This window comes from Lepidochelys olivacea, assembly GCF_965140295.1.
Source record: "Lepidochelys olivacea isolate rLepOli2 genome assembly, chromosome: 8".
NCBI classification, from domain to species: Eukaryota; Metazoa; Chordata; order Testudines; family Cheloniidae; genus Lepidochelys; species Lepidochelys olivacea.
Genome location: NC_140418.1, coordinates 5,135,958 through 5,152,500, shown reverse-complemented (window position 1 = coordinate 5,152,500; position 16,543 = coordinate 5,135,958). Strand labels below are relative to the sequence as shown.

General features: G+C 43.8%; 1 protein-coding gene across 3 annotated transcripts in view; it reads left to right on the top strand.

Annotated features, from left to right (window-relative positions):
* GRIA1 (glutamate ionotropic receptor AMPA type subunit 1) overlaps positions 1-12,547 on the top strand; it is a 162,043-nt gene extending 149,496 nt beyond the window's left edge. For 2 of the 3 annotated variants that reach the window (XM_084637716.1, XM_084637715.1), the window contains exons 15-16: positions 7,130-7,264; positions 9,035-12,547. In XM_084637716.1, coding sequence (XP_084493842.1) covers positions 7,130-7,264; positions 9,035-9,223 — 324 coding nt within the window. In that variant the 3' untranslated portion in view covers positions 9,224-12,547. The remainder of the gene's footprint in view (positions 1-7,129; positions 7,265-9,034) is intronic. The other variant, XR_014712800.1, reaches the window with a different exon arrangement.
* Positions 12,548-16,543: the final 3,996 nt, after the last annotated feature.

The following is a 16,543-nucleotide window of genomic DNA, read 5'->3' as shown; positions in this document are numbered from 1 at the left end:
TTACCATGTAACCAAATGATCAACAGTTACCATATAAATGAAGAGTAATTACCTTACCGTGTACCCTGAACTCTGAAGTGATGACACAGCTTCCTTATTGCTTTCACCACACACCTGCATGCATCAGTGCTAGAGAAACTCCATAGCTAATAGAATACCCTAAAGGAAATGGATGTGAAACAGATCCTGTTTAAAAAGAAAATAAGCAGTGGGGCTCAGAATCCCTACAGTACTGTCCCTTTGTCAATATTCTGAAAGAAATTTCAGGTCTAGTGCTTCATTCCACACAATAGAATAACCAACAAAAAACCAAAATGAAAGGTTTGGGACAGTTGGATTTATGTGGATCATATGACCTCAGTGTAGATCACATGTTATTTATATGTACTTTTAAAAACCACACATGAATCACATATGAAATAAATGGGATTGGAGCCTAAAAACCAACCTTTCTTTAGGAAAATAACTAAAAAGTACAAATGCAAAATACAATTAAAACAAATTATTTAAATGATTAAAATTGCTTTGATTTAAATCATTCCACCTGTGAAGAGGCAAATCTTTTAGAACTACAAGTTTATATACTGTACAATATATTTTTTAACAAGTTATTCATTAAGTTACTCTGCGATGATACTGGAGTTATGTATTTTTAGTCAGGACTTGTCTATACAAACACAAGTTCATGGCAGTCTGCGGTGTAAATCTACCTCACACTACCCAGCTGTGCCACGCCCTAAGTCCCCATGTGGACACTGCTACTGTACTCTACAAGTTCCCTAGTTGATTTTTTTCCTCTGTAATAACTCATCCTGCCCACTTGTGTTAGCAAACAGTGAACCCAAAGGAGTAGAGGGATCCTTTTAATTTACTGGACAGATTCAAGGAAAAATAATCCTTGCAAAGTTTATTGCAACTTGAAACTCTATGTGTAAAACTTGAAACTCTATGTGTAAAAATCTATGGTCACGTGTCTTAACTTCACATGTGTTTTTTCGGAATCATCAGAGAAGGATTAAAGTAAATATTGTAAACTACTATGGGAAGGGGCCATCTCTTCTGCTCCTTGTTGAGTCCCAAGCATAATGTCTTCAGCATTAACAATAAACAATAAATAATAAATAATGATAAATAATAATTAATACATTTGATCAGTATTAAAATCAACACACCTGCCCTCCTCTTTATAGAGGAACTGAACAAGTCCACAGCTCATGTGTGCTGCATGCTTTGTGCAGCCATTCCTCTTGTGAATACAGCCCTTTGATATGCCCCCAGTCCCCATCTCCTAAAGTGCCACACTGGCAAACAACAACAGCAATGATGAAACCTAGTTCTTAAATAATAGATCCCAAAGAATATCAGCCCCCTAATGGAATGTGAGATTGTTTGCTTGCTCTTCTCTGGCTTATCTCGTCAGACAGTTATGAAATGCATACCTAGCTACAGGAATTATAGCACACCTTTAGCTATGACGCCCATATCCACACACTTGGTGTTCTTCATGTTATAGTCATTGATTGGCTACACTGAAAGGACAGCTTGTGAGTTAGGATTTGTGAGACCCTCAAACACACACAGAGCCCAAGGTGGTTGAGTGGCAAGTTCCCACTCCTACTGCTAGAGGTAGAGAATAGGCCAGACTGAGTTGAGCACCATGTGGTACTGCTTGTGCATCGAACTGACCTTGCTGGAGAGAGGGCTGTGGAACATGCATGAGAAGGAACATATGTGTTTGAGATGCCAGGACTCAGAGTAAATCAGAAGGGATCAGAGGCCATTCCCCATATACCCTGGCACATGGCAAGACCATCCCAGGTCTCCACATGTTTTTACCTGAACTTGGTTTGCAGTTAGAAGGTTTTTTGTTTCTAAAGGATGTTAGTACTAAAGAATAATGCTGCAGGTCACTGTAAACAGGATCTTGGGATTTTGCTCAAGGCTAGTTAGTAGTCAGGGAGAACTTGGAATACGTAAAATCTTTGGTGCCTTCAGAGCATTTTTAAATAGCAAAAATTTCTCTGGCTTATGGAAACTGGTTTCAGAAGATGTTACATGATTGGCTACATTAGTCATCATGCTAGATGACCTCTCAAGGACCCTTCCAGTCCCATGATTCTATGATTCTGTGATTCTATGTCTGTAAGTGATGCCTCTATATCTCATTTCTAAACTTGGCAACTACCTCCCTACTCCCAACACTGCAGCAGACCCAGACCCCTATGAGGGGCCAAATCAGAACAGCCCCTGGACTTGGGGAAGTTCTCTTCCAGATAAACTTTGACTTCCCAAAGTCCCTGTCTCTCTTTTGTAACCAAAGGAACAACATATTACCTTGAAAAAACATTTGGAAGAGGCAGTCAGTTTTAAAAACACAACTCTCTGTGAAAACTTTTTACCTGCTGCTGTTCCAGCTATCCTCTAGGGTATGTGTAAGTGACAGAGGTTAGAGCTGAGTTACTTTGTGCCTTTGAGAGCACTGTGTGTATAAGTTAGTTTCACTGGTTTCCCATGTAATCCATCAGATTGCCCTGCTGTCCAGGCAGGTGTTCCGTAAGGCAGCAGAGAAGACAGGAGCAATTTTCAAAGCAGGCCAGTGCAGATCCATCTTGCAGTTACCCCCATATGGACAGCTCCCTGCGCCCGCGGGGAACTCCATCAAAGACAGTGAGGCTGTACACAGGCGCAGGGGTTTGCCCACACACATGCAGGTGCCAGGCTTGGGCCTGTGATTGCAAAACTTTCAAAACAGAGAGGGGGACTCGGGCAGGGGTAGCTTCTGAAACCATGTTTTTTTAAATTGGCTGGCTCTCAAGCCGATGGTGGCCTTTCACCTCAGGAAACCTTTTCTTGGTTTCCCTTTTTTCTACATAATTGTGTCCACTATCTGTCGTGTACAAATCCTCCCCTCACAGTCCCGCAATGGTGCTCCAGGACGACAGCTAGAGAACTAAATGGTTCAATGCTGGGCTTTGAAAGGTCTCCTGGGAGAAGGCAGGCTGGTGTTTGGTGTAAAGGTCGCAGGCTTCTGCTGGATCCTGGGAAGCCTGGTGGCTAATGCAGCCATCTTGCTCAAAGAACCAGTTCACATTCTCAGTGGGCCGTGAGGGCCTGGACTACTTGCCTTAAGGTCACCGTTTGCTCTGAATGGGCTCTGGCTGTGCAGGTGAAGGGAGGGGAGCTCCCCTGCTGAGAAGCCAAGGAAATTGCACCTGAAAGGCTTTCAGGAGAGCAGAATAAATAACGACAAGTGGCACTGGCTGAAAGGAACAGACTGGAAGGTGCCTGGTTGCCATGGCGATGATGCCGCGCTTTCTGAACAGCGGGCTTTTCTTTCTCTTTTCACCTGCCAATCTTCCCCCACCGTAACTCTCGGCCTCTGCAGGAGACAAGCTGCGACATTTACACTCCCACTAACAAGCTGGCTGCATGATGGGCGAACTCCTTGGGAGAGCATCTGCTCTGGAGTGGTGTCACAAAGCCCAAATGGCGAGGACTGGAGGGTCAGCGAGGGGGCTGGGTTCTCGCTGGCAGTTAGTGCAGGACGGGTACATTTCCTTGTGTTAGTAGTAATATTATTAAGTGAGGATCCTGCTTTGAAACAGCAGATCAAGCCATGGCATGGCAGGCATTGTTTCCTAGCCCTCACAGCCCTTTAGTGAGCCGGGTATTTCTTATCCATTGGGAAGGAATTGCACCTGCAAGACAGTGGTCACATGCTAAAGAACTGCTTGCTGATTAGAAACTCAATCCTGCCTGCGGAGGGAAGAAAAGGAGTAAAAGAAAAGAAGCTGACAGCCACCATTGGAGCAATTTCAGTTCTAACCCGGGATCCCGACAACAGGCTTTGAGATAAGCACACGCTGTGTGATTTCAGTGTTCCTCATGGCTCAGCTGCAGCCAGGCTTGTCCCCTGGATTCTTAGTGCCCTTGTTTTGGGACTATGTTACTACGGTGGCAGTAGTGAAATTTAGGCAGATACCCCTGGGCTTTGCAGCTGCTCTCCCCAGCTGAAGGGGTGCAGTCACCGGACTTCTCCAGCTGTCAGGGATGAGGAAGGAGTGACGACTTTCAGTTCACTCAATTTTCAGGGGTAAAATGACTCAGGAGAAAAAAGTAGCAGCTGGAACAGAAACACACTGTGAGAGATTTGAAAAGCAAAGGGGCTGTGGTGGATCTGCCGCCTTTGGCTGCCCTGCTTGGAGCCTGGCAGTATAATGCCGTCAGGACTAGACCAGACCAAAAGATTCATAGCTAGCATAAGTCAGACAGAAAAATCTATAAATAGGAGCATGATTGCCTATCTGCCAGATCCCACTCCCATTAAAGCTAATGGAATGACACCTCCCATGTGAATCCGACAACTAAGATGGAAAGGAAATGGGAGAATACTGTGGCAAGACATGGCAGCCCAGAATGACAAGGAGAGCAAAAAGTTGAGGAACCCACTTAGGTCTTCTCAGTCTCTCTGTCTGGCAGGTGAAATCCCTTTAGAATATGCCTTTGGAGAGGTGTGTTATATGACAGGCCTAACCCTGTTTCTTGGTAGCTACTGGTCTGCCCTGTCAAATATCTGCTCAAACTGCCTTGAAGACTTCAAGTGGCTCTTAAATTTGATTCCAAGTAATCTTCAGAGAAAACATACTGCAACAAAACATAATCAAGAATGGGAGAAAACATGGAAAGACAGACCACAGAATGATTCCTGCAGATGTGGCAGCTGCAGAGACAGAGGTTAGAGGAGGAGATGTTGCACACCCAAAAAGCTAAGAGGGGACCTGCAAATTAACTTCAGTTAGAGAGAGTATGCTTGAAAGAATGAGCTAGATAATAATCTGACTGACATGGCAAAGGCTATGCAAGAGATGGAAGCAACATGCCTTGTGATGAGCTTCTGGAGCAGGTCGACTTCATGCTTAAACACCTAGGGTAGATCTCAATACTATATGGCTGCAAAGTACACTGCACAATGGCAATCCTGCTTTCAAGGCTCTTGAGGTCTGGGTTAATTGAGAGGGAAAAGAAATCCGAGTTAAAGACTTTTCCATCCACCCAGATTATATGCACAGTTGGCAGCTGTCACTCTAACTGAGTCGCACTTCCACCTTCTGGCTGAAGGAATCCAGTGTGGGAAGTTACGTCAGTGCCCCACGGTATGTACTGTAGTGTATGTCCCAAAGGGAGCCCTGTAATGCGCTAAGAGGACATTAGAAAAAGGGATCCTGTTTACTGAACTGCCCAGCAGAGTAGAGCTGGTCAGTACCTGGTAAGTATTTCCTGTGAATAATTTAAAAACAAAAACAAAAAAAGTTATTTTTTTCCTGAAATTTTTATTCTGGTCTGTCAAATAAAACAGAATATTTCACAAGGAACAAAAGTTCTCATGAAAAATGTTCCTATTGAAATAAAAGGCTGGTTTTCTTCTAAAAATATTTTTGACCCAAGAATCGCCACCTGCTCCAAGAATTAGGGGGACTTTCTAAGGTGCCCTTAGTTAATAAACACTTCTTCACCTGCAAGGGGGTTGTGGTGCCTACCTAAAGCCCCTGTGAGTCAGACAGTGGATGCCTGGAAAGTCCTGTGTGGCCACCGAATTATTAAATCCTGGAAGCCTTTTTAATGCTCATGTAATTTTAACACTTGTCCGAAAATACCTGTTTGTAGCTTTCTGGCCACTGATTCCTCCCCCGCTGGCTGAAGGGGCCTTTCAAGGATTTGATAGCTGCTGCCTGCTTAGAGTAAGACCTGCCCAAGGAACGTGAACAAACCAGCCCTCCCGAAATCTGCATAGTCCATGAAATAAACAAATCCTTTGTGTCACAGGATCCATGTTTGTCAGAATGTCAGTTCAGCATCATGAAACCACCCAGCTGATGGAGACTGCATGTGAGCAGAGCTCTGCTCCTCCCAGCAATTAGTGCCAGAGTTCATTTAATCTTCCTCTTTAACTGGCTGGATCACTGATGAGCAACACATGGCTCTCCCTTCCTGCCCAGGGGCTGAGCACTCAGCCCAGAATGCCTGACCTACCAAGCACTATCAGTCTAGCCCTGGCTTCCCACATGGCAGAATGGAGCACTAAATACCATGCCACTGGGCCTGCCCTCAGCATTCCTTAATAGTGAACAAGTGTCTATTTGATATCACAGAGCAGCAATTAGCACTTAGCAGGAAGGTCTGTTTACCTTTTAACCGAAGGAGGGAGTGTGGTCTAGATAAATGATCAGGGGACTCAGGAATTCTTCAATGCTAGGGACTTATGTGGCCTGGGTAAACCTCTGCAGCCCAAATTCAGCCCCGGTGCAAGTGGTGGCAATTCTGTTTGCTTCAGTGGGGTTGCACCTGCTAACACCAGGGCTGAATCCAGCACTCTGTGACTCAGTTTTCCCATCTGTAAAACGAGGCAATATGATATTGCCTCCTAACCAGGGTTGCCATGGGGATTAATTAGACGGTGTCTGTCACATCATTATACAAGTATCAGATATGAGTAATTGCAATCAATAACCCTATTTCTGGAGAATCAAATAATTAAGTTAGACACGCATCTCAGTTACACATGCAATAATTGCCTTTGAAATAGAAATCAAACTCAAATCTGAGGACTACTCATCTCCAGTGTCACCTGAATATTGTACTGAGAAATAATAATAATTAAAAAAATAAAGGCATCTTGACGTGTTGCTCAGCAACAGAAGTTGCGGGGGATACAATCTAGGACTAAAGGAACAAGCATTTCCAAGATAATGGGTAATTTCAGGAGCAAAATTGGGGGCATGCAAATGTCACAAACACAGAGAATTTTTTCTTCTTTTAACCAATAATTTAAACTAGGGATTTGGGGTAAATAAGTGTTTAAGTTTGATGATTGAAAAGCAGAATCCAAACCTTTACATAGAGCTGTATTGCTGGAGAAATGTTTATTCGTTTGTGTGAGGGAAACATTAGATTGAAAATAAATTGAATCAAAAATTGAAAATGCTCTTAGAAATGTCATGCCTGTGTTTAAAGAGGGAGATGGTGACATGTCAGTGTTACTGTATTGTACTGTGCCTCTTACAAAGCAACCCCATATTCATTTGGCTGTTCCCCCTCCCACATGTCCCGTCCCCTTTTCCTTTCTTTCTAGGACAAGACAAGCGCTCTGAGTCTCAGCAACGTGGCCGGGGTTTTCTATATCCTGATCGGAGGGCTCGGACTAGCCATGCTGGTTGCCTTAGTCGAGTTTTGTTACAAGTCCAGAAGTGAAACAAAGCGGATGAAGGTGGCAACACATTCCCAGGCCTTTTACATCTCTCTGACACCACCCAGGCTCTTAAACCGGATGCAGCCCAGACCCAGGGTGGAAACCCATGTTATAGGGATGATGATGTGAATATGCTAGTTGGTGTGTTTAGAAAGGAAAGAATGAGAATGAATGGAGGGAGCTAACGAATATGAATACATGAGTTATTTGACAGTCAAGTCAGACCTACACCGTTGTGTAGTGCAAATGCAGATCTCAAATACAAAGCAAAACCCTAGCATGAATGACCATAGGAATGTATCGCAATTCCTTACAGTCTAGCTTCAAGGAAACAAAGACTAGCTCTTCAAGGCTGCAGTCTGTCGGGCTCATGCACTACTGCATTTACTTCAGTTTCACACTGGTGTAAATACATGCCAAAAAAAAGAATGGAGTTGCATCAAGATAAAAATGGAGTAATTCAGTAGTGAATCAGCCCCTGTAATTCCATTAAGTGTTACTGTGCTGATGCTATTTATATTTAAGCAATAATGGTGGCTGCTTAGAACATTTGCTGTATCTTATTGCTGGACCAATTCCTAGATCCAACAATCTCAGGTAAAACAGAGTATCATTAACTCCGTGAACACCATTTTCACAGAAAATATACTGTGATATGCACCCAAATCTTTCAAAGTGCATCTGCACATTTGGAGACTTAGGGACACCGTTTTTAACAAACTAGGCCTTTCCCCCACATGGTACTGTTATCCTTTCAGAGTGCCATGGCAAAGAGCAGATAGGATTATACTAGAGACTTCTCGGTATGAGGGTTTAATAACCAGAGAGTGCCTGTGGAACGAATTCATCTTGATTCATATGAGAAGCAAGGGAATTGGGGTGGATTACCATTTACGGGTAAAAGTTTGGCATTAATTGTGCCCTTTGAAAACAATCTGTCCCCTATATCCTCCACTTGACCACTCCAGTGAGCATGGAAGCCAGTCAGAATGTGTCACTATGGCATTTAGGTTATGTCTGACTAGTCCTATGAGAGTCTCACTTCTATGAGCACTAAAATTTACCCAGATTTGAAAACTGAATACATGATCATTTCTTCAGTTTACATGTTTCTATTTCAACATTGTTAATGTTTCACCAATGATGATTACACATTTAATCAACCAAATATGTGTAATATCTCTTTCCCCACTGAGATTTAAAATAAGCCCGAACCAATGAGAGTTGGGGAAAGGTAAAGGAAGCATAGGAGTTGTGTTTTATATGCCACTAATATGGCTGAATCTAATACTGAACCTTATTCCAAAATAACTGCTCCAGAATAGCTATTTCAGTAAATTTCCAAGTGTAGACAACCTTAGACTTTGTCTAGACTGGGAAAATTAGGTTAGGTTTCCTAGCACATCTTGTTTTGCCAGTGTAGACAAAGCCTTAGGCATATGCTTAACTTATTCATATGAGAATGCCTTAAGTGTTTGCAAGATCAGGGCCTTAGAGATCACCATGTATTTAAATGGTCAATAACTTACCCGGTCGATAGGTGGAGCACTTTCTGCACATGACACGTGTGCCCTGTATCTCAAGGTGTTACGGAATCGTTTAACTTGGAACCTAGAAGAGGTGTAAGCAAGTAAAATAGATGCAATAAAGAACTGCAGAAAAGCAGGAGCCTTGCTGGAGTTAGGGAATGAAGGAAAGATAAAAACAAAGGAAGCAAGAGTATTTCATATTGTAACTTTTCAGACATTTCTAAGGACAGGGGGAGACCCCCCCGTCCCTCCTAAAAAGGGTTTTTGTTTGATCCCACAGCAATCAATCAACGAAGCCATAAGGACAGCAACCCTTCCCAGGCCAGCTACAGCAGGAAGCAGCGGAGAAAATGGACGGGTGGTCAGCCATGATTTCCCCAAATCCATGCAGGCGATTCCATGCATGAGTCACAGCACTGGGATGTCCCTGGGAGCTACGGGATTATAATCAGCCACGATGCATCACCTGGGTGAGAGCCGGGTCTCGCCAGCCCCACCCCTCCAGTGCCAAAACCAAACCGAACAAATGCAAGAAAAACAACGATGACAAAATGGACAATTCGATGGATCTTCCTGAGGAAATCAAATCTGTTTTCTTTGTTGTTTGCTGATAGATCCACAGGCAGGAGAACAATAGCAGTCTGTACTGCGATAAGGAGACAGGTAACGGGATTCAGCAGGTTCCTGGACCATCCTGGAATGCAGACCCACTGGAGCACTGAGGAAGACTGTGCCATTTTGTTTTAACTTGGTTGTTAATAAGTCTTTGTGTGTGCAATATATATATTTTTTCTTACCAATTCCCATGGTGTCAGGGTGACATCATTTCTCCCCCTTCCCCACTCAACCCTTTAATCAGGTTCAGTGTGGGATGCAAACCATAATGTCTGAGCTACTAACAATGAAAGGAAAATAAAAGGCAAACCTAACTCACTGGGAGTGTCAGCATATAACCCTGTGATTCATCACGATTCTGCCATCTGTTGCTTCAGCACTGTGGGGGCGGTGTTGTTGTAACAAGGCTGATAGTACTGTGGAGGGATCTCTCTGTTCTCCCTATAAAAAAAAAAAGGACTTTAGAGACAAGAAAATAACTGAAACAGCAACAGAAATCGACTTTGGTGGAGAAAGGAGGAAGGAGTGGCTGGATGGAGACAATGGCTGAAAGTTGTAACTGGCGGTGAAAGAGCCCAAGGCCAATGTCATAACTATTCCAGAGACGATTAATGGTGGTTCAAGGGAAAGCTGCTCTGAACTTGGGGTATGAATCCATACCAGACCCTGCAGAGGGGAAACCCCCACGCATGGCAGGCTAGAGTGGACAAGTCAGCAGTGGACTAAGATCATGGCAGACTGCTGCATATGGAAGAGATAAAGCAAATATAACATCCGTCCAACCCCCTGCCTAACTTATCTGGGGTTAATGGGCAATTGTCACCCATTTCTTCATTGCTTTGCTTCTGTACATGCTCTCTTTGATGACAGAACCACCCTGAGCCTGGAGTAAACCATCTACAAAGCAACCAGACAGCCTGCTAACAAGTAAAATGGAGCTAGAAATGGTGGAGCTACACTCTGGACATTCCTGCTTTTTGGCTGTGAAATTCCCTTATGGCCAGTCGTGAATGAAAGGGGACATTTCATGGTTAACTGGCCAAGCCAGCCTCCTGAGAAGAACTAAGATCCCATGTAATCAAACAAATGAGGAGGACATCCCTCAAGAGCTTCACAAGCTTCTGTGATGCTTCCTTGAAGTTGGGCCCAGTTGAATTCAGCTTCAGAAATCACCACTTGTCCAGTCACATTGGTGGCAAAGCTAACGGCAATGGATTCTGGCCTATTCATCCTCAGTAAGCAAATGGAACTCACAAGTGGCCAGCTGGTTCCCCTGCTTGGTACAGAAAAGTCTGTCTATGATCCAAAACCCAGTGCTGCTACTACTGGAAATGAAATGGCAAAATCCAGAGTGCAAGACATGCAGCAGGGGTCCAGCTGCTGGCAATGTTGCCCCACTGTATTTTTTTAATTTTATTTTTGCTACAAAATTTTCATTTTATGAAGCTGCCAGCATGGACAGTAGAATGTTTTTCATTTGGGGACAGAGAGGGCCTCCCCAAAAGCAAATCATTTAAAGGGGACCTTCTAGAGAGATAGAAGATCTGTCAAAGAGATACCCTTCTTACCCCATTCCTCTCCCCACACTTCCACCACTTGTGTCTGAACAGTCACTTCAGATTTTTTAAGAGGTTGAAGCTTCTTCCAAAAGCCAGTGGGAATGCTGCACAGTGACAAGGGGCTGCCACCAGAGGCTCATGGGCTGCTTTATCTGTAAAGTAACAGAGATTGCAATGTGGCAAGTGGAGAAACTGGGGGCGTGAGGAGGATAGGTAGAGAAGAGAGAGTTTGATGAGAAAGTAACAAGCAAATAACTTGAGCAGGTCGGTGGTGAAGATTTCCCTGAGTGGTTTTTCATAAGCACGACTGGCTGAAAACCAGTTCTCTTTAGCGCATGATTCATGGTGCGGTGCTGTATGTCAGCAACCGTTAACGACTGACCTGCTCTGAACTGTTCTTTACCATTTAGCTATTTGCTACCCATCTATTGTCTCTGACTCTACTCCTCCTATGGTCACCCTCAGGAAACTGGCAAGTCAAAAACTCAAGGACCCTAACTAGGGCACCGCATGTCTTGTGCCCTTGTGCGTTCTCTTCCTGCCAGTGGAAACCCTTGTAGTCTCCATCTTTCATCCAGACAAGGACTTTCATCAGCCACTCAGAATAACTCTTCAAGGGCACCATCTCTGCGCTTATTATTATTATTTTATCCACCTCTTTATTTTTTTTTTACTTCAGTTCTGTATACGTGCAGGAGTGGAGCAGCATCGAGGGTGCTTTCCTGCTTCTGTCCCAGAGCTCTTCTGGGAAAGTCTGAGGCTTGATTCTTTTCTTGTCCCAGGGCCTTTCATAACCCAGTTATTTCGCCACCTGAAATTGCACTGAGAGCAGGCTGCAGAGATTCACTTTTCTGTGGAATTGGAAATAAGCCCCATCAACCTTCAAAGACCCCGCTGCCTTTGTGGCAGGGAGTCAAAGAAGCTGTGTCCAACAATTGAAACAGCCAGTTAGATGGCCTTGTAGGAACAAACTTTCTGTGATAGGACTGAATACCTGTGAAAATAAGACAGGAGACTCAATCTTAGAATGCTTTTGATCAATGGAGGGGTGAAAAAAGGAATGAAACAAAAGCGTGGAAAAAAATGTTAACTTGTAATATGTATTTTTACTACACTTTTCTTAAAACTAGAATAATGGGAAAACTCTTAAAGACATTGACATTTTTTCTCAACAGGAATCCATAGTTAACAGTTTCGGCTTTCATTAAATTTTGCTCTTTGGTACCTGGATCTTTTATTTAACAGCTCTCTTTGTTTTAACTCTCTTTCTTAGTAGAACTACAAAGGGATTTTGCTTGATCAAACATAGAAACATTTTTCGTTTTGTGTTCTCTTTTGCAAACGGTGCTTTTAATTTTATTTGATTTTATTTACATAAGAAATGAAAAATATCGCCTGGAATTTAAGTACCGAGATTTCACGGTCCATTTTCATAGCTGTCCATGCCATTCTGTGCCTGTGCTGGATGTGTGATATGAAAATGATGTTACCCCAGAGGCAGTCTTACCCAACCTGGATCAAACTAGATTTCCTTGAGTTTTGCTGTGCCTGACTTGTGAACAGCAGCCAAATAAACTGCTTCAGGTTCAAATTGGGAATCTATCAAATATTTACCCAACGAGTGAAGGCAAAAATATCATTTGTGGTGGATGGGAGGAGGGTGGGGAATGCTGAGGGCTTTCTTGTTTGTTTGGAGTTTTGGGGGGGGTTGGGAACAGAATAGGAGGTTTTTAGTTTGTTTTTGCCATCCGTGAGGTATTGTCAGCTCCAAGTCAAATCAGAACCAGCACTGGTCCAAAAACCCTCCCCAGTCTTGACTTTTATTCGAGATACGTATCTCAGAGGCTGGAACACTTGACATCTTTCCCATTCTCTTTCACGCAGTTAGCCTGTGGAACTCCTTGTAACAAGAGATCATTGAGGTGAAAAGGTTAGCAGGATTCAAACAGCTCAGACATTTACACAGATAATGAGATCAGCTACAGTTACACTAGTAAGGATTGAAAGTGGTGCGGGGGATGACCACCAACGTTTGAAAGGGCATATAAACCCTCGTACTTCAGTGTATCAGATGACCACTAACTGATGGGGGCTAGGAAGAGACTTTTCCTGTGGGCAGGTTATTTCATAACTGCCTACTGTACATTTTCCTTGCCTCTGCCTCTGAAGGATCTTCCTCCAGCCATTCTTGGAGGCAAAATACTGGGCTAGATGGACCTTGGGTCTGATCTAGTGTGGCCATGCCAGTGTTCCCGCACAACGAAAGAGAATCCATTTTGGCTCACAGTACAGCAATTAAAGATGGGCAAGAAATGGAAGAAGAATAAGCCTATGTCCCTGTAAAAGTATCCTCCAATAGTGATCAGAAAAGATGTGGACAAATTGGAGAGAGTCCAGAGCAGAGCAACACAAAATATTTTTAAAAAATGTTTAGAAAACTTGACCAGTGAAGAAAGGTTAAAAACACTGAGAACGTTTAGTCTTGAGAAAAGAAGACGGAGGGGGACCCTGATAAAAGTCTCCAACTATGTTCAGGGTTGTTATAAAGAAGATGGGGATCAACTGTTTTCCATGCCCAATGAAGGCAGAATAAGAAGTAATGGGCTTAATCTGCAACATGGGAGATTTAGGTTAGATATTAGGAAATACTTTTTAACTATGAGGAGAGTTAAGCTCTGGAATAGGTTTCCAAGGGAGGTTGTGGAATCCCCATCACTAGAGGTTTTTAAGAACAGGGTTGGACAACACTTGTCAGGGATAGTCTAGGTTTCTGTGGTCCTGCCTAGGCATAAGGGCTGGACTTGATGATTTCTCGAGGTCCCTTCCAGCCCATCGTTTCTATGGTTCTATAACCTAGGATCTGTGTCTTGTCAGCAAGCTGAACTGAATTCTGCCACACAAACCCCTGGTCTCTGAAAATTCAGTGGCAGATTTTGGGGAATTCTAAACTGAAGGCTTATATTAAATTATATATAGAAATGAATAATACTCTCAGTTGCAGTAATTTGTGTGACTTATTTTGATATTAAATTCCATTTATTTTATTGTGCCTCTGAATTTTCAATATGCCACAGATTCTCATCTGGAAAAAGCTGACCTACCCTATAGAAGTGACTAGGTAGAAGAAGCTGGATGTCTTGGCAGCTGAACAAGGGATACCTGGGAGGGGTGGCAGGCAATTTGAGGTTGTAGAATAAACACATACACTGGATGTTTCTGCTACAGTAGTAAGCACTGGAATAGTGTAAGACATTAACATTTAAATTGTCCTTGTTAGGTTTCAGAGTCCCACTAAGGTGTATAGGTCAGTTCACAGCTCTCTTAGAGCTACTGTTTCAGGCTTTCTGCAGACTCAGTCTACAGTTGGTTATTTTGCTGCCATTCAGAAGGGCTAGAAATGCAATTCATTGTTTCACATGGAAGCTTAGCTTTTTGGAGCATGGCTCTTCAGAGTCACAGAACAGACAGAGATTGGTCCCATTCTGAACCCACCAGGAATGTGCAGCCAACCATATCTTAGACGTCTTGCTAGACAACAATTTTCCCCGTATATTGGAATGTCTAATGGGCCATCTCACCATCAGTGATGTATAGGGGCAACAGAACGAGGGTTTTTTTGTTTTATTTACTTACTAATAAAATAACAGTGGCTAAAAATCAATTAGAAAACTCTAGAGGACTGAGCTATGAAGGATGATTTCTTTTCAGATTAGAGTGCCAGGGAATTCTCAGTTTCGGGAAGGTCTTTCTCTGAAGCCCTTTTGGTTTCTTGCAAACTGCTCCCACATTACTGCGCTAATGGGAAAACAGGCAGAACTGGCGGAGCTTTCCGAGAACAGAAATCTGACCTAGGGATCTGAGCACAAGCCTGGCAGTCAAGAATCCCTTTGTTCCGGTCCTGGCTCTAAAACTGGCCTTGAGCAAGTCACTTAGGGCTTCTCTACCTGGAATAGTTATACCGGTATAAGCTAAGCTGTGATTCAAACTGCCATAGTTATACTGATATAACTCCCCATGTCGACACACTCATTCCAGAACTAGAGTGCCTTTATCTGGTTTTGCTTGTGTCACTTTGGAAGGGGTTTAAGCTAAACTGAAATGAGAATAAGAAATAATACTGGAATCAGCGTTCCCACACAGGGGTCTATGCTGGTATGACTATATTGATTTAACTATGCTGGTATGATTTACCAGAATAACTAGTAAAACTTTCCCCAGTTGACAAGCCCTTATCCTCTCTGCTCTTTGTAGCCACAAATCTGCACTGGTTTAGTTAAACCAGTGTAACCCCCTGCCTGTGTAGACAATATTTTTAGTTTGGGTGACCTGTTTCAGTTTAGTTTAAACCTGTTCCTAATCAATTTTGAGCTAAACTGAAATAAGCCTGGTTTAAACCAAAATGAAAGTGTTCACACAGCATTTGGCCCCCCTTTAAATTGGTTTAAAATCACAAGTTAAACCGGTGCAACTCTGCATCGAGCCAGTCCCTCTGCCTCTGCTTCCCATTTCCACAGCCAGGTTAACAGTGTTTATCCAGCACCTCTCCCGAGAGCTGCCAAAAGCCTTTTAAAGGCGCGATAGGCTAAGCATTGTGTTGGCAGCCACATGAGCTGCAAAATTTAGGAGCAGGAATTATGCGGGCCTACCTTAAGTGAAAAGGTTTCGCTGCTGGCTGATTGAGGAGGGACCCCTCTACCTGACGCAAGGGCAGTCTTTGGGAGCTAATACTTTGCACTGCGGTGGTATTTCTAGCAAACCATTGCAGTCCTCCTCAGCTGGGCATCTGCTCATTCGTGAAGAGCACACGTGAAAGCGTGCCTCGCCCTCTGCTGGGCTGTTCACTGAAGGGCAGAGCCTCCCCTGAAGTCCTCCAGCTGCTGCTTTGAGTCCAGGACCAGCTCCCCTGGCATGGGCCCTCCATCTGGAACAAGGAAGCCCTACACTGGTAAGCTGATAACAGAGATGAAGGTACCGTCATTTTACTGAGCTGTTAATTTTCTGAATGGGGAAGGATCCCCAGGGCAGAATGGCCCTGGCTTCTCACCCTGCCAGATAAATAATGGCCCAGCATTCGCTCTCCCCGGTGATAAAATGTCCAAGCAGTGGGGGCGGGGGGTGCCGGTAGCACAGCAAAGTGTCAGGGGCCTAACGACCGGTTGGCCCAGTCCAGAAAGTGGGCAGGTGTCTAGAGGAAGGCATTGGTCCTGCCCATATTCTGATCACCTTCCCACTTCCACTCTGCCCCACAACTACAAATCGGGCCCATTTAGATGAGGCGCTTGTGATAATGTCCTGTCTTTCTGATCTCAGGGTCAGGGGGAGGCAGAGTTCCCCCAGGAGCACCAAACTGTCCATCTGTGGAGCAGGACCCTTCTTGATGTTTATGTCAGCTCTAGGGATCAGAGGGCACCATTCATCATCGAGGTTCATGGGGTTATTTTCACCCCCTTTTGATCGATCGGAGTTTGCAGTCGCTTTCCCCTGAGTTTTGCTTCCAGAGCTGGGCTCAAACTAACCCAAAATCTCCAAGCAAAACTCAGTGGAAACTAGTGAGTGGAAACTTCCATGGCTATGCTACCATTTTTAGTTCGCTA